Raw genomic sequence first — 22,936 nt, forward strand, 5'->3', positions numbered from 1 at the left:
AGCGAAGGAATCGCTCGACCGGGTTTAGTTAACAGCCATTGATTGATCGCTCGGGTTCAGTAACGCGTAGCCTGCAGTGCAATCGCTTGGGTTCATTTAGAGCCCAACGCCTCGCTCGGGTTCAGTTAGAGCCAACGTCTCGCACACACGCGCGTACGTGTAGGAGAGAAACGCGCATCGCTCGGCCCCCGACCTCCCACCGTAACCGGTAACTCCCCTAAATTTTCCTCGCCCTCGCTTCTACCACGGTTTTTTCTGTCATGGACAGCCCAAAGAATGTCATGCAACTGCGTCTCCGGCCCGCCCAGGACGAAAAGCCCATTTTCTGTCATGATTTTTTGTCATAGAAGTAGGAGCCCACCACATCTATGATGATACCGGGTTTTGTCACAATTATCGTCATAGAAGTGTCATATGTATGACAGAAAAAAATTTCGTTCGGCCCAAAATGTCACGGATGTGTCTTTTTTGTAGTGAAGTATCGGTATGTTTTCGTCTTTGTTTCGTTCATGTGATATGTGCAAATCTTGGAGCGTCTTTTGCATTTAGTTTTCATTTTTTATGCACCATGCTGGTATGAGATGGTCCATGGTTGATTTATAGAATGCGCATTGCACTTCACTTATATCTTTTGAGTATGGCTTTATAGAATTATTCGTGTGCTTCACTTGTATCATTTGAAGTTTGGATTGCCTGTTTCTCTTCACATAGAAAACCGATATTTGTAGAATGCTCTTTTGCTTCACTTATATTTGTTAGAGCATGTTCTTTTGTAAAAATAATTAAACTCTCATGCTTCACTTATATCCATTTAGAGAGCCAACGGGAATTGGTCATTTCCATGGTTAGTCATAAAATCCTACATAAAACTTATGGATCACTGAATATGATATGTTTGATTCCTTGCAATATTTTTGCGATATAGAGATGATAATATGTGGGAGACACTAGTAAACAGTTGTGGTTAGTAAGAATATTGGTGTTAAGGTTTGTGATTCCTGAAGCATGCACATATAGTCTCTCGTTATGCTATGAAAGTTGGAGCATGATTTATTATTGATTGTCTTCCTTATGAGTGGCGGTCGGAGACGAGCGATGGACTTTTCCTACCAATACATCCCCTAGGGGCATGCGTAGTAATACTTTGCTTCGAGGGCTAATAAACTTTTGCAATAAGTATATGAGATCTTTATGACTAATGTGAGTCCATGGATTATACGCACTCTTACCTTTCCGCAATTTTCTAGCCTCTACGGTACCGTGCATTGCCCTTTCTCACCTCAAGAGTTGGTGCAAACTTCGCCTGCATCCAAACCCCGTGATATGATACGCTCTATCACACATAAGCCTTATTATATCTTCCTCAAAACAGCCACCATACCTACCTATTATGGACTTTCCATAGCCATTCCGAGATATATTGCCATGCAACTTCCACCGCTTTCGTTTGATGACTTGAGCATTCATTGTCATATTGCTTTGCATGATCATATAGCTGACATAGTAGTTGTGGCTCAGCCACCATGCATCATTTTTATACATGTTATGCTAGATCATTGCACCTCCTGGTACATTGCCAGAGGCATTCATGTAGTCATATTTTGTTAGAGGTACCGAGTTGTAATTTTTATTCCTTTTGAGTTATAGGTAAATAGAAGTGTGATGATCATCACTTTTAGAGCAGTACCCCAGTGAGGAAAGGATGATGGAGACTATGATTCCCCCACAAGCCGGGATGAGACTCTGGACAATGAGAGAAAAAAAGAGAAAAAGAAGAGAAAAAAGGAAAAGAAAAAGAAAAGAAAAAAGAAAAAATATAAACAAAGAGAGAAGAGGCATTGTTAGTATCCTTTACCACACTTGTGCTTCAAAGTAGCGCCATGTTTTTCATACGGAGAATCTCCCATGTTGTCACTTTCATATATTAGTGGGAATTTTTCATAATAGGATTAGATGCACACCCACTTAGTTCCATATTGAGCTTCCATGCACTTATAGCTCTTAGTGCATTCGTTGCATGGCAATCCCTACTCCTCACATTGATATCAATTGATTGGCATCTCCGTAACGTGTTGGTTAGCCGCGTCGATGTGAGACTTTCATACTTTTTTGTCTTCTTTATATTTACCCCTATCATCATACTCTATTCCACATGTAGTGCTATATCCATGGCTTGCGCTCATGTATTGCATGAGGGTTGAAAAAGCTGAAGCGCATTAAAAAGTATGAACCAATTGCTCGGCTTGTCATCGGGGTTGTGCATGATAAATACTTTGTGTTAAGAAGACACAACATGACAAGATTATATGACCTTGTAGGGATAGCTTTCTTTAGCGTTGATATTTTGAAAGACATGATTGTTTATTGGGATGTCTGGGTATTGATGTCTTCATGTCAAATTATAGACTATTACTTTGAATCACTTATGTCTTAATATTAATGCCATGGCTAGATATATGATCGAGTTTATGCTAGGTAGCATTCCACATAAAAAATATCATTTTTATCATTTACCTACTCGAGGATGAGCAGGAATTAAGCTTGGGGATGCTGATACGTCTCCGTCGTATCTATAATTTTTGATTGTTTCATGCCAATGTTATACAACTTTCACATACTTTTGGAAACTTTTTATATGATTTATTGGACTAACCTATTGATCCAGTGCCCAGTGCCAGTTCTTGTTTTTTGCATGTCTTTTGTATCGCAGAAAATCCATATCAAACAAAGTCCAAATGCGATAAAAATCTACGGAGAATTATTTTGGAATTTATGTGATTTTTGGGATGTGGAATCAACGCAAACGGAGGGCCATAGTGAGCACAACCCACCGGGGCGCGCCCTGGTGTATCATGCCCTCCTCGAGCATCAGTTAGAGCCCTTCTTCTAGCGCAAGAATATAAGTTATGGAAAAAAGTCGTGTAGAAATTTCAGCGCAATCAAAGTTACGGATCTCCGGGAATTTAAGAAACCGTGAAGGGCCGGATCTAGGGAGCGCGAAACAGAAGAGAACAGAGAGGGGGATCCAATCTCGGAGGGGCTCCCGCCCCTCCGCCTCCATGGAGGCCATGGACTAGAGGGGGAACTCTCCTCCCATCTAGGGGGAGGCCAAGGAAGAAGAAGAAGGAGGGGGGCTCTCTCCCCCTCTCTCCCGGTGGCGCCGGAGTGCCGCCGGGGCAAGGATCGTGACGATGATCTTCATCAACAATCTTGTTACCGTCAACACCAACTCTCTCACCCTCTATGCAGCAGTGAAACACCTCTTCTCCCTGCTGTAATCTCTACTTAAACATGGTGCGCAACTCAATATTATTTCCCAATCATCTATGGTTATCCTATGATGTTTGAGTAGATACGTTTTGTCCTATGGGTTAATCGTGATCTTGGTTGGTATGATTGTATTTTTTATGCTGTCCTGCGGCGCCCTCTGTCTCGCGCAAACGTGAGGGGCCCGGTTGTAGGTTGTTGCAATATGTTCATGGTTTGCTTATTGTTAGTGTTGCGGGGGATGACAGCAGCCTAAACGCGGATAAGTGGGTCATGGCGTATGAGAGTAAAGAGGACTTAATACTTAATGCTATGGTTGGGTTTCACGCCCTTAATGATCTTTAGTAGCTGTGGATGCTTGCTAGGGGTCAAATCATAAGTGCATATGATCCGAGTAGAGAAAGTATGTCCGATCATGCCTCTCCCTCATATAAAATTGCAAGGATGATTATCGGTACTTGTTATCGATTGCCTAGGGACAAATGACTTTCTTGTTGACAAAAGCTATCTACTTTTATTACCTTGCAATTTATTTGTAGTTTTCTTCTTGCAAAGTACTCTTAGTTTTATTCTTACAAAATAGTTCCATACTTGTTCTAGGTAAAGCAAACGTCAAGTGTGTGTAGAGTTGTATCGGTGGTCGATAGAACTTGAGGGAATATTTGTTCTACCTTTAGCTCCTCGTTGGGTTCGACACTCTTATTTATCCAAGAAGGCTACAAACGATCCCCTATACTTGTGGGTTATCATCCAGCTAGGGGCCGGATGTCCGGCCCGATGGCCCGGATGTCCCGCCCGACGATTCCAGATCTCGTTTGGGGCGGAAATATTCGAATTGGGGGCGGAAATTGATTATTCCAAGGGAAAATTGGAGAGATTTCGTGGATGGAAATGGTGAGAAATATGGGGGAAAGCTAGATCCACTTGAAACCAAGCAATTCCATGGATCAAATCCAACAAAACATCATCAAACCAACAAATGACAAAAAATGGGGGTTACTTTTGGTGGGGATTTTTGAATTTAGGAAATCAAGCAAAAGAAGGCTAGAAAATGATGGGGGAGGCTCCAAATTTGTGGTCAATGTGACTCATGATACCACAGATGATGTAGGGTGGATACCCTAAGGCCGATCTTTCATGAAATGGAGGGGATCCCGCGAAGAACACGAGGGGAAACACGAGGGAAATCGCGAGGAGAACGAGAGGATACACCCAAATCAACAAGAAACGATCACATGATTCAAATCCAACAAATGGGGATACAAAGGTAACTAGTTCATCTCCTAGAAGGAGGCCTTGAGTCCATGGAGGATCTTCCCTTGCGGGGGCTTCATCCACTAGGGATCTTCTCACATGGAGGTCTTGAACTCCATGGGAGTGGTAGTCTCTCTCTCTCTTTCTCTCTCTCTCTCTCTCTCTCTCTCTCTCTCTATCTATCTCTCTCTCTCTCAAGAGGAGGAGTTGTAGGAGCAAAGCTCACATACAAATGAGCTATCACTTTGCTAACCCTAGCTAGGAGGAGGTGGGGGTATATATAGTCTAGGGCCACAAATAGGTAAGTGGGAGAGAGTTTACATGGGCCATTGTTATTGCGCATTGTGGAGGGAGTGGAGGCACATGACGACTACTTCAAGCTCTGAAGGGATTGTTGCGGCCAACTCTCTTTCTTGGCCAAGCAGAAATGCATGATTGCTCTGAGGATGCTTGCACTTGGTACTGCCGCAGACGCCGTTGGTGAGATGGTCAGGATGGGGGAGATCATGTGCCTGAAGACTACTATCAAATTTGCCCGCACTGTGATTGAAGTGTTTGGACCTGAGTATCTCAGAGAACCAAATGCGCAAAACACGGAGAAGTTGTTGGCCATTGGAGAAGCAAGGAGTTTCCAGGAATACTCGGATCAATTGATTGGATGCATTGGCAATGGAAGAACTACCACAAAGGTCTGCGGGGAATGTATCAAGGTCACACAAGAGAGGCCACCATCATACTAGAAGCGGTGGCATCACATGACTTGTGGATTTGGCATGCTTTCTTTGGAATGTCCGGTTCTCACAACGACATCAATGTGCTTCAACGATCTCCGGTGTTCAGGAGGCTTTGCAATGGGGAATCACCATCGTGCAACTACACCGTCAACGGCCAGGACTACAACATGGGGTACTATCTTGCCAATGGTATCTATCCTCAATTGGCGGCGTTTGTGAAGACCATATCCGAATCGTGTGGCAATAAACTACAATAATGCAGGAAGTGGCTAGGAAGGACGTGGAGAGGGCATTTCGTGTGCTTCAGGCTCGTTGGGGAATTGTGCGGAGCGCTGAAATGATGTGGGAATCAGATACTTTGTGACAGCTGATGACATGTTGTGTTATTCTGCACAAATATGATTCTCGAGGATGAGGGTGAAGCTGTAGCCCAAACCCATGATTTTTAAGCACCTGGAGAACAAGTTGAAACTCCAAAAGATCAAGATGCGGCTCAGCTTATGAACTTTCTACAGATGCATCAGAATCTTCGAGATCGGCAGGTGCACACACAGCTACTCAATGATCTTGTGGAGCACATGTGGATCCACAATGGAAACCAAGGAGGCAATGCTTGAGTTTGGCACTTCAAATAAATTTTATGTAAATGCTATCTATGCTTGATACCCAAGAAGTGCTATTTACGTGCGACATTGTGTTGCATGATCGACGTGCATGTATTTGCATGGATTTGAGAGTCTGGAGTTGAGATATGTGGATGCACGAAAGGAAATATGAGGGCCCATCCTGATGCACCCGCGGGCGTACCCGGACGCCTCCGCGGGCGTTTGAGAGGCCGGATTTGCCAAGTCCGGCTGTAGATGTTCTAATGTTTCAAGAAAACCGCACTATTCATATCTAGAATTTTTTTCCTCTGTCACTATCTTAAATTTACATTTGATTTGTTTAGAGATTGTAGGCATATGTCTTGTGAACATTCATGATTTTTATTTTTGTTATCTTTAAATCATTCAAATATGCTTTTTGAAAGATGGGAGCATGTGAGGGTGGGGCACATGACTATCGGAGGTGTTAAAATATACCCACATGTTTAAGGTTCTAGGCCAACTAGTAAGCGTGCACGTGTAACACACATTTTGATTAAAATTAACACCTGATGTGAGAATTCAAACAAATAGGAAAATAATTTGATACATCCTCTCCATTCAATTTTATAAGCGTATTGTTTTTTTTCAAAAAACAAACTTTTCTATCGTTTGACTAAATGTACTCCATTACTAATAGTGACACATCCATGACAAGCAGCAAAAATACCTTTTAAATCATGTATCATGACTAAATGTATTTCATTATTCGTTTCGAGTGCGGTCAAAACAAAACAAAGATGCAACCATCAACTTTGTTTGCAGTCGTCTTTAAACTTCACTCTTTCTAATGGATCAATCCCTAAGAATGTTATTCAACATCGAGAAGCAAGCACAAAGCCATTGATCTTTAGCCGAGTGTCAAGACTCACACAATCAAAGATTTGATCGCAACAAAATGGCTATGATGCAACATCTCACCAAGACATGTTCATCAACAATCAAAAGACCAAAAGGCCCGAACAATTTATTGGGCTGTAAAAAATAGTTATGTAGAACCACCATAATATACATGCTTACAACACTATCACCGCATATTATTCGCATGCTCTAACACACGTTGTCAATGCGAACATCTAGCAACACCATCCATCCTGACATAATAAACAACATATTCTTGTCCTGGTCCAACAAGTTCAATTAGTAAATGACCCTCCTTAACATGTTCAGTAGCATTCGCTGCAAAAAAGTACGAATATTCAGATTTCATGTCAACAACAGATATATTTGGAAGTGCATTTTCTTTTCTCCTGCGCCATAAAATCTTCTTGATAAGTTATTTTTCTTTCAGGTGTATAATGCAAAACTCTGATGCAAGTTAGCATGAAACCTTCAGAATTGGGAATTTTATCAACATGAAAAGACACGGGAAGCTTTGACGATGCAGAAACCCGTCAGATCCATCGGTAGGGTAGCGAGCGTAGTCGGAAGTTGGGAGTTCACATGGGGGGTTTACGCAGGTTCAGACCCTCATGATGAAGTAATATTCTACGTCTCGCTTTGCTTTTGATGTGGGAGCATCTCATGCGAGGGGGTTACAAGATGATGATGGTGATGATGATGACTACCGAGAGTTCTATCTAATTGAATAGATGTCATAAGCTACCCCCGTCCTCACCTTATAAAGGGGTCGAGAGCTAGAGTTTACAGGTGTCCGAGTTGATCTCATGTGTAAGGGTTTCTTGGCTTTCACATCAAGATGGTCTTCCCGCTCCGAGTCGGGCCCCTGCACTCAAGGTTGTCAGAATCGCGATTCTGTTATACGATTCTACAACTTTAGGATCCAAACTAAACCCTCTGATTCTACGATTTTAGTTCTTAGAATCTACGTTTCTACGATTCTAGTAGTGAAGATTTTACGATTTGCGATCCTACCATTGAAATTCCGATCCAATTCAAAATCATGATTCTGACAACCTTGCCTGCACTGGCTCCTAGAGTTCAGCCGCCGCCAGATCCATTGGGCCCTGAGGCCGGCCTGACACCGGGCTTCCTGGTCGATGGGCCAACCCCGGTGTATTTACTGTCAAGCTTTATTTGTTCCAGTTGCCTACTCACTTAAACGTATACTCTTATAATGAAAGTTACCATGTGCATAGAAATATACTCTCCTAAACCTAAACATATCTAGAAAAAAAGATTCATCCTTGTAACGTCATTCACTTATTCCTGAGTAGATCCACGATCTCTAAACATAATGTTTCTTATGGAACTATTGGATATAGGAGATTTTGTAGGAAGGAACCATAACTATGTGGATTCATTTGAGTAGGCACTTATAATTACCTCACTGACAATCCTATTGAATGAAAATAATTTGACTGAAGGCCATTGACATTGAGTGGACCTGCCCCATCACATGCTTCCTGATCACCTACCTTGTTCTTCCTCTCTTGGTGAGGAAGATCTCTTCGGTGCTCTTGTTGCTTGCCGAGCGGACAACCAAGAAGTTGTCCACTTGGAGGGCATCCATGCTCGCTCTTGAGGTGAAAGACTCTCGCTCGTCCGCTACATTCTCTTCGCCATGCTCACTCACCTCTCCTTGTCATGGTTCTTGGCCCTCCGATGTTGAAGAAGGTGAACCACATTATTCACGAGTTCCTATGGCACGGTGGAGGCGAGGTTAGAGTTGGTCGATGCCTCGTCCGTTGGCCCAATGTATGTCGCCCCCTCGAGCATGGTGGCCTCAGCATCCGTGATATGCAAGGAATCGACATTGCTCTTCGTGTCTAAGGGATGTGGTTCCAGGACACCTTGCCACCCCTACACATCCCTTGTGACCAGGACTTTGGTGACATCTTCAATTCCTCCACCACATGGGTACTTGGCTACAGGCAGTCTTGTTGTTTTTGGACCAATTGTTGGTTCGATGGTCAATCATCGCACCATATTTGTTATCCCTTGTGCCACGCCAATGCTGCAAGGTGTGTTCTATAGCTGAGGGACTGCACGAGCGTGCGTGGATCCAGGGCGTGAAAGTGTGTGGTATCAACGAAAGGGAGGTGAATGGGAGATTTTTCTCAAATTCTTCAAAGAAGCGAGTTCTTGAAAGAATAACAACATGAGGAATAACTAAACGGAAGCGTAACTACAGTATGCATGCAATTCAGAGTAGCGACAAAGTCATCACGGCGAAATAGACCATGCATAGGAAGTAACCGGTCATACAAAGCATGCAGACACAAAGGTATTTAACCAAAGTACAGCAAAACTGAAGACAAATAGAACATAGCAAAAACTGATGAAATTGGGAAACACATAGATGCGGAAATTATTGAGTTAAAGAAATAGAACCGGCTTGCTCGATGAAGACAATGGATTTGTATGACCAATTCCGGTTGTCGTGACAACTATACATCTGGTTAGTGAGGCTTGAGATTTAACTCAGAAGAAATTTAGTCTTCACACTATTCCCCTTGAGTTAAGATCACTTAGTCCTGCCCAATTACTCGTGATAATTCTTCAAGGTAGACTCCCAAAACCTTCACAGACTCATTCTATGGCACTCCACAAATTCTTTTTGAATGCTCAGAACATGATGCCTAACCATCTGAAATATCATAGTCTTCAAAGGTATCAAGCGTTGGATCACACAGGACAATCTCTTCATTGATGCTCAATCACTTTGGCTTTGGGTTTTTGAGTTTTTCCTCACTTAGGATTCTCTCGGGTTCTTCGGAGGATGGGTTGCTCTAGTTGGCACTTATCAATCAATCACTCAAAGCAGCCAACCAATAAATGATTGTGGGGGCGGCTATTTATAGCCTGGGTCAACCCAACATGAAATGATTCTCATGCCCTTCGGACATGACCATTGTCAAGATAAGATCCACATGATAGCTCGCGCTAGCACAACAATGATCGGAACTCTCAATTTCCTCACGGTAGAAAAATCGCACTAGCAAAATCCTATCTCTTTAGTCACACCAATTTCATCAACGACGAGAAGAACTGCATCTATATCGCTGAAGAACTCGACTCCACTTCAAGATATTTCCAAAGTCTTTACTCAAAGAAATAGGTAAGTTTGAGCATCACTTCGATAATACACCTATGTATCACCTAGATCCCCCTTTAATAGTATGGTGTTCCGTATGAGTCAATATAAACAAAAAGAAACTACGAAAACAAAGTCTTCACGTTCTAGTTCACCACTTCTATTTCTTCAAAGGGGCACGCCAATTTTTTCAAAGAAACTACGAAAACAAAGTCTTCATGTTCTAGTTCATCACTTCTATTTCTTCAAAGGGGCACACCAATTTTCTCAATGTAAACATACATTTCTAGGGGTCGTCTTTCTTGCTTAAATCAAATCTTTAGGGACTTTATCTCATGTGTATACTCACAAACACATTAGTCCTTTAACCCATTTATTTTCGGTACTCCAAAATCACAAAAGCGACACTAGATGAACTTACAAGGCATTTGTGATGCATAGGGACCTGCTCCCATGGTTGAGTGCGTGGAACTATGACACCACTTCTGTGATGTCCCGCTCTTTGTTAGTCCCGATGTCTTGAATTGGACTAAGAATGTGCAGCTCTGTCAAATCATGCCAGCTCACACTCTTCAAAGAATTCACCTTGGCACCGCATTCGTGGCGGACGGGACAGATAACTGGTGACATGCCTAACCCTAAACCCTAACCCTATGCCATGGGCATGTCACTGATGAACAGTACCTTAATATGTCCCCCCTCTTTCAGTCATTCAGTTGAGCGTGAACAATGCCCATGCTACAGTGGCGTTGCTACATGATGCCGAGCAGTATGCATCTACAATATTTTTTTGCTACAATACATGATCTAGATTGTTGATTTTTGATTCTATGTCATGTTAGAGTAACTCCAACGGGGCAACCTAAACGGACGCGTGCTTTGTCCGCTTTTCATCCGTTTGGGTCGGCCAGACGGACATGCGCGTCTGCATTCTGAAATGGGTCGGCTTGACCGCCCAACAGGAAGACTGACCCAAATGTGCCGGCGTGGGAAAAAAATAGCTCACACGAAATAAACATAATTAAACATTAGTGGCTGGTCAAACGCCGACCAGAGTCCACTTAAACCTAATTAAACATTAACTAAAACATTAAAAAGTCTGCACCCGCCTGCTGCTGTCCCGCACGCTGCCCTAGACATCGTCGGCCTTGCCCTTGCCCTTGGCGTCGACGCCGCCATCGCCATCGCCGGTGAGGTCGATGAAGACGGGAGAAGGGCCAGCCTACCCGAACGCCACCTGGTACGCTGCCAGGGCAGCCTCCTATGACGTCTGCTGAGGCGGGGGCCTTGCGGCTAGCCGCGCGCGCTCCTCCTCCTCCTCCTCGAGCCAGAGCGCCTCCGCGTCGCATTGGAGCATGGCCTCGTAGCGCATCTGCTCCTCGTCGTCGGCCTGCTCCTGGCGGAGCCAGTGCGCCTTCCAGCGCTCGAGGTGGGCGGCCTCCTACGTCGGTGTCGCGGCGAAGTGGATGGGAGGCGCGCTCACCCACTCATGGTACTAGCCCATCCACGAGTAGGCCTCCTCCAGCCAAGTGGGTGGAGGAGGGGAGCGCTTCCGCGTCGACTCCGGCTCCAGCTTGGGCTGGATGGGCGGCGACGGTGGCGGTCGCGACACGAACAGCGGGGTGTGGACGGAGTCCCCCACCGCCGACAGGGCAAGGGCTTGCTCCAACCCATCCCAGTGCGCGTCCTCCTCGAGGCGGCTAGCCTCTAGCGCGTGCTGCAGGGCCTCCTCGAGGGCAGCTTGGTACTCCGCCTCTGCCTCCATGTCCTCCGGATGTACCTGCGGGGGCGGCAGTGGAAATGGCGGCGGGACGGCATCGACACCCAAACGTCGTTGCTCCTCATGTTTGAGGGCGAACCAAGCCTCCCAGTCGGGAGAGTCGGCGGCGTACTTAGGCAGCCGAAGCTGCTCCGGCGTGAGCTGCGCGCGGCGCCGGCGCACCTCCTCGTCGTGCGCCCGCTGGCTCCGCGGAACCGCCGGCACCGAGATCCGCTGTGGATCCAGGTGCCAATGGTGCGGCAGCGTGACGTCGGGGTACGGCAGCGGTTGCATGTACTCCTAGTGCCACCGTGCTTGGTGCACCAGGATATGCAGGCGCCGGCGATCATGGCGGAAATGCGCCGGCGCCGGAGGATGAGGAGGATGGGGAGCACAGGAGGACGAGGCGCCGAGGGTGCCCTTGCCATTGCTGCTGCCGGAGAGGCCCATGGCGCGCTAGGGTTTGCTGTCGCCGGCGAGGAAGCAAAGGGAGTGGTGGGGGGGCAGATGTGGACGGCAAAAGTGGATGAGGCCGCCCCCGCTGCACGCGTGCTTAAAAATGGACGCTTCCACTGGCTAACTAGTGGGCCCGTTGGGTGGTCTACGGATGGGGACGCGGCGGACGCCGAGAAGATGTGTGGCGCGTCCGCACCGACGCATTCCAGGCGCAATTTTAGGCCGGAAATGGATCGGCGCGGACACAAGGCGGACGCGATTTGCGTTTGGGTCGGCGCGTTCGGCCTGCACTTTCGTCCTCGCCGATCCAGACGAACGCAGGTGGATGAAATGGGTCATCCCATTGGAGTTGCTCTTAGAGCGTGACACGTTACGAGCGTATCACTGGATCTCTCCAGACGGGCTTACGTGAGAGCGTGGGCCCCGCTTTACATCCGATTCTTCAATAGGCTTGCGAGCGAAGACCGGTGAATGGACGGCTGCACACCTTGCAAAAAAAGTAGTTTGATGTTGCCCTGTGCTCACTCTTTCTTGCTTTCGGCTTATCAACAGGATAATATGCAATTGCGTATTCCCATAAAAAATATGCAATTGCGTATTCACACACACACACACACACACACAAAAGCAATGCTAATTGGAAAGGGTACCCTTTTCTATCATCCTACCCTTTTCTGTCATCCTACGAGATGACAAAACTTCAGAATTTTTTTGTACTGTAAGCACACGTTATTTTTCAATTAAGAGTGTTTCAGTAAAATTATGCTATTGCAGGAAAATGGAAATGTACTACCGACTCAGATCAAAGTCAGGTTACCAACCGTGTATTCAATCTTCAGACGTGCATACCCTTTTAGCTGCTCAATACTACTCAAAACAAGCGGTGAACCACGTAAAGATCTGAGGACATCACAATTTTCACAAACGTCACAACTCCTCCAGGATGGCTGCCAAATCCTTCCAAGAACAAAATGCATGTAAGCTCACCCTTGCTCATTGGTATGACAATAGTTGCACCAAGGGCCAAGGCATGTGCAAGGGTTTGGAGTATAGTGGATCTTGCTTGACCCAAGCACTAACATCTTTCATTCAGCATATCACTAACCGAATGGACCATGGAACTCAACTCCTGGCGCAGAACATGAAGGGGAAGCAATTTCATTCAGAGAAGGGAGTAAAGGTGGCTGATCTAGTCTAACAATCTATTCAATGCTGAACCATTTACAACAAACATACAATGTGACATGGGCATTAACATAGGGATGACCACGCAGTCTAACTACTGAGGACGTCTCCTAAATTCTGGTGCAAAAATTTCCACCGCAGAATGCTATTGTGTGGTCAGAAGAGCCCGGGCGGGCTTTCGGATCATAGGGCGTCAACATATATCCCACCACAGCCTTTCTCCAAATGCCGGATTACTGAACTCCCGTACCAAACAAAATGGGCCGGTAGAAATGATATGATTTCGAGCAGTGTTCATCCATCCATATTCTGATATCTTGCACAGGGGGGGATCGATCTACGACATGACCTGTGATCCCTAATATTGTGTGTATCCACTTCATGGACGTCCCATTTCTGCTGTTGCTCAATTTTGTGGCCCGGGTCCACAAGTCCTTAGATGCTTCACGTTTCTGTGTCTGACATCTGATCTTGTAGTCACACGTGTTCATTATCCACACTCCCTGCTTATAACTGCAAGGCGAGATCTGGCTGTTGTGCTTCCAAATTGATGCCCGAAGACTGTCGAGCTGGTGGTGAACCTGGAGAGGGAAACCCAATGTTCAAGTCTGGACGGAGCATATCCATGTTTGGCTTCTGTTGCATGTGAGGAACCAACCCTTGCCATTGTGATTGGCCCTGTGATCTTGAGAAATCTGTCTGGACCAACTGTGGAAATATCACCAAGCCCTTGTTTTGACCTGGACTTTCTCTAGGAACCTGAACAGGTTGTCTAAAGAACTGAGGAACAGCACTTATCTTCATTTCGTCACAAGTTCGGACATTTGCAAATGGCATCTTCCAGCCAGAGTTGCCGTCATTAAAATTCGGACTCACTATGGTTGGTTTGTTCTCTGATGAAGCACCAAATGAGATCCAAGATTGGGCTACTGGAGCAGACGGAATGCCCTGGTTCTCCCTAACAGCTGTTGGAAATGCTGAGAAAATGTTCCTGGGAGCATCAAACCCTCGGTTTGATACGTTTACTTGGCCAGGTACCGCGGTTGGTACCATTGACTTTGCATGGTCACTAATATTATTCTGTGCGCTCGCATTCATGGCAAAGCCATTGGCATTTACCGGTTCATTTTTAGTAATGAATCCAATGTTGCTCGTTTGTCTGCTTTTCTCAGAAGTTCCAAACTTTGCATCACCAGGTCTTCCATGGTACACCCATGTAGCTTCATTTTTGGGCTGTGGTGCAACTGGTTCCTGAGATTGGAAGAAGGGTTTAGGATGCCCAACACCATTGTTTGGGGAAAGCATATCATGAACACCAGGACCTTTCGTGCTCTGAGCACTTTGAGACGAGTCGCTTTTTTTCATTTGATGAGCTCTGACTGCTTCTGGCGGTTGGAAAAAAGGTCGGTGACCAGCCATTTTGTTCACGGCAGGCACATCAAGCACACTAGAAGCTCCTTTTGAACATTCAGACCTCTGTGGTTGCACTTCAGGAGGGCAGGCATTGGAGGAGTGTCTGCCTTTCCTAACTTGATCATTGGTTGCCCTTTTCGTCTTCACAGCATTTCTAGATGCTCTGTGTTTATCATGCAGTGGTAAGGCATCAGTGTTCCTGTGCTGGGGTTCAGCAGAAACACCAAATAATCTTGGCTTAAGTTCTGGACTCTCAAGTGAACCAGTCACACCAATTACATTATTAACACTGGTTATCCGATTAAGTAGACTCAAGCTCATATCCTTTGAATTAATGCTTTCTGTTGGTCTGAGTCTTTCATTATCTCTGGGCACTGAAGCATTCCTTTGCATATTCGTATCAGAGCTAACCTGACTTCGTAACTGGTCTTGCATAACTAGAATAGGTGGCAATGGTGGCTCATATTCTCCAACCCAGCCACGTCCAAACCTCACTTCAGCAGGTAATGTCTGCTGAATACGCTCAGAAGCAATTCTCCAACCTTGGGCACCAAGTGAACCAGCAAAACGAGCCAAACTTCTTGCATAAGAGTGCTCAGCATGAAGTCCAACCTGTAAGGACGAAAAATCTAACCATGTGAACTAACCAGCAAAAGAAACTGTGAAGTATAAAAGTAGATTGGATTTAACTAGAGGTGTTCGCATACATTTATCAGCTCTTTTGGCTCCGCACAGAAGACATCAAATATTAGGTCAGAATCTGATGAAGGCTGGTCTTCATGTTCATGGTAAGTTTTTCGTCTAGTCTCGTCTACCACAAATGACTTGTGGCTGGGCTTTGCTGAATAATCTCGTGCTGAAAAGCGAAGAAAAGAATAAGCATGTCAGTAGGGTTATATGAGCACTTGGTTATATCGTAGTAATCAAATGAAATTCCTCCACCTGAAATGGAACTGCAAGATATTCATCTCAACCAAATTAACAAGATATATAGGTCATCATTAAGCATTTTGAGTACCAAACTACTAATTCATCACCAGAATGACTCAGAGAAACCCCACATATACAGAACTGAAGAAAGAAGCATTGGGCATATTATAATTTCCTTTCAGTGGGCATCCTTTGTTTGCTGATCAATGCATTCTAGTGACTTTACAAAGTTCAGACTTTTCGTCTTCAAAACTGTAAGGCATAACCTCCCTATTACATAAAAGTGTGGCTAGTAGGTATTTAACTAACGGAACAATTTAAGTAGATGAGCTGATTCAGAGAGAGGAAGATGATACCTGAAGTATCGTCAGTCTTCTCAGACCTGACCTCATCCACTGGAGAACTGATGTCTTTGTCGGAACACCCATCGGCTGCAGTAGATTCAGGGGGCTCAGCACCGTTAGCCTGTGACACGCTTAAGCCATCAGAGCCATCTCCTGCAGAAACGATGGTGGCAGGAGAGACATTTGAACCCAATGCGTCTTGGCCATTCAAACAAAATGGCTTAGCAATCTCTTCGTTGCAGGAGTCGCCTAGATCATCTTGTCCATCTCTGCAAAAAGGCTCCCTAGCCGACTCTGTTTGGCGGGAGTGGTCCATGTCATCTCTGTATCTGCAACTGGGCTCCTCAACAAGTTTTTCTGGGGATAAGCCTAAATCTTCTCCATTCGCACTGCCAGGATTTTCAGACGGCTCTTTCTCTAATGAGCAATCTGGATCTTCTCCATTTCTGCAAACTGGCTTCCCAACGTGTGTCTTCTGGGATGACAAGCCATCTTTTGAACTCCGGGAAGTAGGTTTCTTGACTTGCTGTTGGGGCAAAGAGGAACTTCGGTCATTTTCGGAACTTCTTGAAATGGCTTTCCTAACTTGCCCTTGTTGGAATGAGGGGCTTCGATCATCCTCCGAATTTCTTGAAATGGCTTTTTTAACTTTCACTTGGCGGATTGAGGAACTTCGATCATCCTCCGAATTTCTGGATATGGATTTCTTAACTTGCTCTCCATGAAACGAGGAACTCAAATTGTTCTCTGAATTTCTGAAAATCGGTTTCTTAACTCGTTCTTTGTGGAATGAAGAACTTAAGTCGTTCTCTGAATTCCTAGAGACGGGTTTCTTCACTTGATCTCTGAAGCTTATGTCAGCTCCAGAAATTTTTGCATTTGGTCTCTTAATTTGCTCTTTACGGGTCAAGAAGTCTAGATCATCATCTGAATACCTCAAAACAGGCTTCTTGATTGGTCCTCTGTTGCACGGAATAGGTCCAACTTTCTGTTCACTCTTTACTTGGTTTTCTGTAGGTATGCCCTCGTCCCTAAGTTCTTGAAACTTCTTTCTTGCCAGCTCTTGTATGGAATGGGCCTGCATGAATAAGCATAGCACGAAACATTGAATCACAAGTGATAAATGATGGTGCTGTAAGTGCATCATTTTTTCAGAAAGGCTGCTGGTAATGTACCTGTCTGAAGTAAACCGTATCAGGCGCATTGTACACCATTGCATTGCTGCAAATTAAGAAAACATCATCCTGCGATTTAAAGAAAAATATCATCAACTGCTCAACTATTATTATCAGTAAGGCACACAATAATTGTGACAAACCTACAATACTCAAATACGACCAAAGAATGTTAAAATATAAATTATGCTCCCTCGGTCCCAAAATTTTTGTCTCAGATTTGTCTAGATACGGATGTATCTAATACTAAAACGTGACTTGATACATCCGTATCTAGACAAATCTAAGACAAGAATTTAGGGACGGAGGGAGTATTAGAAAAAAAACGTCAACTTCTGCTTAGGGTAGGATAGTATAATCACTAGCACAAACTTTAGTGCGGATCTCTAATGCAAGAGTTACATACAAGATCTAACCATCTTCATTATGTGCACAAATTACAGGCAAACAAAAAATTAATCATAGGAATGTAAGTATAAGCATGTGATAAACTAATTGGTGCACGCTATGTTGCTGCATTTGTTGGGCCTCATGAAAAAGTTCATGCTATCGTTTCGAGAGAGGAAAGAAGTTGACATTCAAGGTAAGGAGAACGCGTTCAAAGGTTGCTTCTAGCATTGGACTGGTCCTTGTAGGTGAAATTCACTCTCAAATAAATATAGTATATGAACTGAAATGACCCACCATCCCCAACTACAACATCCACTTTAGCGACAAATAAAAGAATGGCGACTCCCCATTGGCGGCGCTGGCTACATATACGACAAAACATTAATTCAAACCTAGAATTGTTCGAAGGAGCGATATGCACTCCTGGCAGCGCTAGCTACATATACGACAAAATATTAATTCTAACCTACAACATCCACTTTAGCAACAAATCAACGAATGGCGACTCCCAAGTCCGCATTGGCAGCACTAGCTACATATCCAACAAAATATTAATTCCAACCTCAAATTGCTCGAACCAGCAATATGCATCCCCAACTACAACATCCACTTTAGCAACAAATCAACAAATGGCAACTCCCCATTGGCAGCACTAGCTACATACACGACAAGATATTAATTATAACCTCAAATTGCTCGAACCAGCAATATGCATCCCCAACTACAACATCCACTTTAGCAACAAATCAACGAATGGCGAATCCCCATTGGCAGCGCTAGCTACATATACGACAAAATATTAATTCTAACCTCGAATTGCTCGAACGAGCGATATGCATTCCTAGCAAGCTTCCTCTTGACGGTGCCGAAGTCCATTGGGTGCTCAATCACATCATTGTAGTCAGGCAACTGCGCCAATCAAAACAACCATGGCATCATCAATACCACCCGTATGTCAGATTAGCATCTCCAACAAGCATGACGCACGAACAAACGCCCTCACCTCCTCCGGATCCACCGGCTCAGCAAACACACCGTACGTATCCTTCCTGCAGAATCAAACAGCAGCATAAGAAATCGAGCTCGTCAAATCATGAAAAAAGAAACACTTCTCACAAGATGTAAAGCACGCACTTCTGCAGCTTGTCAAGAATCATATCCAGCGCCTGCCGGTCCGGCAGCGGCGTTGTCCTTGCCATCCCTAAATCCACCGGCAAAAATAAAAAGAAAAAAAGAAACAATTTCATTTCTTCGGGAAAAGGCGCTCAAAAGTCATAATCCCGTCACCGGAAATGAAGAGATCAGCAAAAAACAGAGAAATCGAACCTGGCACCGGAAGCCGCTTCGTCCGCGGCGCGCTGGCAGCGTCGCTCCTCCCAGCAACCTAAAATAAGAGCAGATCTCGCGTCACAACCAGCTGCAGAGTGAAGTAAAGACGAGGCCGAAGACGAATCGGGCAGCATGGTTCACCTCGCGACTGCGAGATCTGTCGTCGCGCGACTCGATCCGGCGCTTCTTGGGCGGCTTGACCTGCTCCTCGCCTCCGCCAGCCGGCCGGTCCTCCCCCTCCGATGAGTCCGAGTAGGGAGGGGGAGGTGGGGCCCGGCGATGGTGCTGGTCCGGAGGAAGCTGGGAAAGCTTGACGACGAGCTTGAGCTTGCGCCGGCGGCGGTCGGAGGCGGAGGAGCCAGCCACGCCGCCTCCGTCGGAGTCGGAGCTGGACGGCTCCGGCGACGGCGCCCTCCGGTGCTGGGGGCGGGGCGGCGACAAGGAGGGCGACGAGGGGAAAGGGAAGAAGTCGTCGACGAGCGGGCGAGAGGACGCGGCGGCGGCGCGGCGCGGGCGGAGCGACCGGCGCGGCGGCGGCGACGGCGAGCGGCAGCGCGACGACAGGACGTGGCTCCCGCCTCCGCCTCCCCTCCGGCGCGCGGGGTAGCTCCTCTCCGGCTCCGGCGACGGCGACCGCGGCATGGCTGCTGCTGCTGCTGCCGTCCTCTTCTTGGCCTCCTTGGGGTTTGGTTCTGGTCTGGCTACGCTTTTTTTCTACGGCTGCTTTTGTTTGTTTAATTCTATCGCTTGCGTCTGCCTGTGTCCTTCTCTCTCCTCCCTCTCTCTCCCTTTCTCTCTCTTCCCCACGCACACACACTCACACGCAGTCTCTCTCTATCTATCCCTATCTTCTCTCTCTCCTCTAGCGACTTGCACCAACCACTACTACGGCCATTAGTCTAACTTTTGCCGCAGCCGCGCTCTCTCTCCTCCGACGAGAAGAGATGATGGGCGTGTGTGGGCTTGGTCCATGGAAAGCCGGAATTATTGCCCATTGAATTGGTGGGGCTCACTGACTGCAGACACTGTTGACACAGTGCTCCAAATTTAAACACTATGCATCGGAGAAAAAACACGACGTAATAGCACCCCAGGTACCTAACTTGCACATAATGTGATGATCTAGTCCCAAACTTGCAAAACTAGACCATTCCATACTCCAACTTGCATCCAATGTGATGATTTAGTCCCAGGCCAATCACAGCTCGACAATTGGCAGCCAGGTGGCTGGACTGGTAAGCGCACTCACTTTTGCAGAAAACCCCCTACCATTTTCTCTAATCAACCCGCACTCGCCTCTACCTGAATTAAAGACGTCGGAATCGAGTTGGCGTCCATTCGAGGAGGGTTCACGAGCTGGCGGGGCGACAGAGCTCACTAGTTGGCGTCCGTTCGAGGAGGCCGCCGCCCAGGCCCAGACGTGCCTGGATGCGCTGCGTCTGCTCGCGCTCACTAGAGATGCATCGGCGCCGGCGAACGAGCTCGCCCTCGATGGGAAAGGGCCTGCTGGTGATGCCACCACGCCGCCTCCTCCTCCGTCTCCGTCTCCACCACCGCTGCTGCCGCAGCCCCAAACGAGGCCGGAACCGGAATCGCAGCCGCAAGAAGCTGAGGCGGAGGCGGAGGCGGGCACCTCCAAGCAGCACTCCTCGCCGCCGCAGCCGGAGGAGGCGTCGCCGGCGGAGGAGCCTTCGCGGGTGGAGCGCAACATCAGGGGCGTCCTGAAGGCCATGCTGGCCATGGGAGCGTTCGCCGACGAGCGCTACGCCCTCTACATCGGGGACTTCTTCAAGGCGTACCTCCAGGCGCCCAGGCCATCGACCCGCCGCCGTTGCCGGACGCTGCGGGGACGGCGGGGCTGGGGCCGATCCAGGAACGCAATCCTTACCTCGCCGACGAGGTGGCCAGGATGGAGAAGGCGGCAGAGCAGCGTGAGGTGCTGAGCAGAGGCCTGCTGCAGGTGGAAGCTGCCACGCTGGCCGCCCTGGATGCAGAGTTCAGCGAGGCGACGTTGGCCGACAAGGAGGCGATGCAGGCCAAGCTGGAGGCGGAGGTGCAGTACGCCAAGGCCAGGGTCGACACGGAGGCCATGGTTGAGATGGTCAGTGGTGGCAAAGTTGGTTGATCTTTCTGTCATGTGCAGATGCAATGCAAATGGAAGCCATTTGCTATAGTGGCTACTAGTATCAGGCTTGGATCGAACTATGGAAGAAATGTTGATCAGGAGGTGACCTTGCACTTTGTATCGTGGACATGTCTAATGTATCTAGCTAGCAATATTTAGGGCTATTTGCATCAATGAAGACTTGAATCTACTCTGGCCTGAATGACCAATTTCTCAATCTACTCTGTTCATAAGTATTGTATCCTCTGTTCTCTTCGTCTGCAAACGTAGAAATTTTGGCAAAAAATGTGTCAAGAATCAGCAAAACTAGTACTCTACATTTACATTTACATTCCACATAGTGAAAAAAAGATGAATGTAGAACAGATCGTGCATGAGCAGGACCGTAGATTTAAGTTCCCGATCAAATTGGGTTCAGTCATACATTTAGCTTAGGAGATTACACACATAAGACCCATCTATGAAACGAAATTAACTTCACCTTGCCTCCTAATTAATCAGCATTCCACCATAGCCTGACCCATACTACTAGTAGTACCTAAATCATTTTTGGTTGGGAGCGGCAGACTTGATGGTCTCGACCATGGCCTCCGCCTGAATCCTGGACCTGGCGTAGCGCACCTCCGACTGCAGCTTGGCCAGCATGGCCTCCTTCCCGGCTCGCGTGGCTTCCCTCAACCGATCTTCCAGCGAGCCCAGCGCGGCAGCGTCCATCTGCAGCAACCTCCTGCCCAGCGCCGCACGCTGCTCCGCCGTCTTGGACCTCGCCAGCCTCGCCACTTCGTCCGCGAGGTAAGGGTAGCGGCCCCTCATCACCGCCCCCAGCTGCGCCACGTGGAGAGGCACCGCGCTCGTCGCCGACGGCGGGTCGATGGGCCGGGGCGACCGGAGGTAGGCCTTGTAGAACTCCCAGGAGTAGAGCTCGTGCCGCGTGTCGGGGAACGCGCTCATCTCGTGGATCGTCTCCGAGAGGGCCATGGTGTGGAGCTCCATGCGCGACGACGGGGAGGGATGGTGGTTGGTGGTGCGCCGCTCTGGCTCCGGCTCGCGGAGGCCGAGCTGGCCGAGCATCTCCTGGATCTCGTCTTCGAGGCCCCTAGCACGCGACGGCAGGGGGTTTCTGCAAAAGTGTGTACGCTGACCGGTCCAGCCACCTGGCTGCCAATTGTCAAGCTCTGATTGGCCTAGGACTAAATCATCACATTGGATGCAAGTTGGGGTATGGAATGGTCTAGTTTTGCAAGTTTGGGACTAGATCATCACATTGTGTGCAAGTTAGGGTACCTGGGGTGCTATTACCTCAAAAAACACTTGGATATGGGCATTATCCTAAAGTAGTAAGTACTTTATGAAGCGTTTTTTTTCCTGAAATAAAGTTTATAGGGCATAATTTGACCTAAGAAAATTATCACAAGAAAAATTAAAAATATTACACATACACTAAAAAGGAAGGGGTGACTTCTTAAATATTGAAGTGGTTCTGCAACATTTTTTGAAATAAACAATGCTTTGGAGTTGTACATGGTGCACTAGTATTTTCCGCATCCATTGACAGAAAATATGTATTGAAGTACTCCCTCCGTCCCACAATATAAAACGTTTTTGTAAGCTAGTTTAGCTTGCAAAAAGGTCTTACATTATGAGACAGAGGGAATAATTATTTGCTCAATACTTCACTCACTCATAATTATCGCATGAGATCAATGATTTAAATTGCTAAGCCAAACTATGGCACTTTGTAACTGAGATATTTGGTATAGCTCGCTATCAGATGTAGCTAAAGCTATTATCGTGTTACTGTACGGGGGTGAAAATAGCATGTAATCATTTGCATCGTAAATTAATCCATGATGACCATGTATATGTGAAAAGACATAAACCCTAATAATGTATTGTCCAATCTTTCTTTGAGGGCAGTTTTACTTTGGAGCTTC

General features: G+C 46.6%; 1 protein-coding gene across 1 annotated transcript; it reads right to left on the minus strand.

The window, feature by feature from the left end:
* Positions 1 to 13,253: 13,253 nt before the first annotated feature.
* Positions 13,254 to 19,686, minus strand: LOC123044701 (uncharacterized). Its single transcript, XM_044467530.1, has 9 exons — positions 19,019 to 19,686; positions 18,875 to 18,932; positions 18,683 to 18,749; positions 18,552 to 18,597; positions 18,359 to 18,457; positions 17,159 to 17,227; positions 15,996 to 17,061; positions 15,417 to 15,565; positions 13,254 to 15,321 (listed from the first exon to the last, which is right to left on the minus strand). Exons 1-9 carry the CDS (start codon positions 19,517 to 19,519, stop codon positions 13,804 to 13,806), a joined length of 3,573 nt encoding a protein of 1,190 aa, XP_044323465.1. The 5' UTR covers positions 19,520 to 19,686; the 3' UTR covers positions 13,254 to 13,803.
* Between the last annotated feature and the right edge of the window lie 3,250 nt (positions 19,687 to 22,936).

The sequence above is a fragment of the Triticum aestivum genome, chromosome 2B (genome assembly GCF_018294505.1).
Source record: "Triticum aestivum cultivar Chinese Spring chromosome 2B, IWGSC CS RefSeq v2.1, whole genome shotgun sequence".
Taxonomy (NCBI): Eukaryota; Viridiplantae; Streptophyta; class Magnoliopsida; order Poales; family Poaceae; genus Triticum; species Triticum aestivum.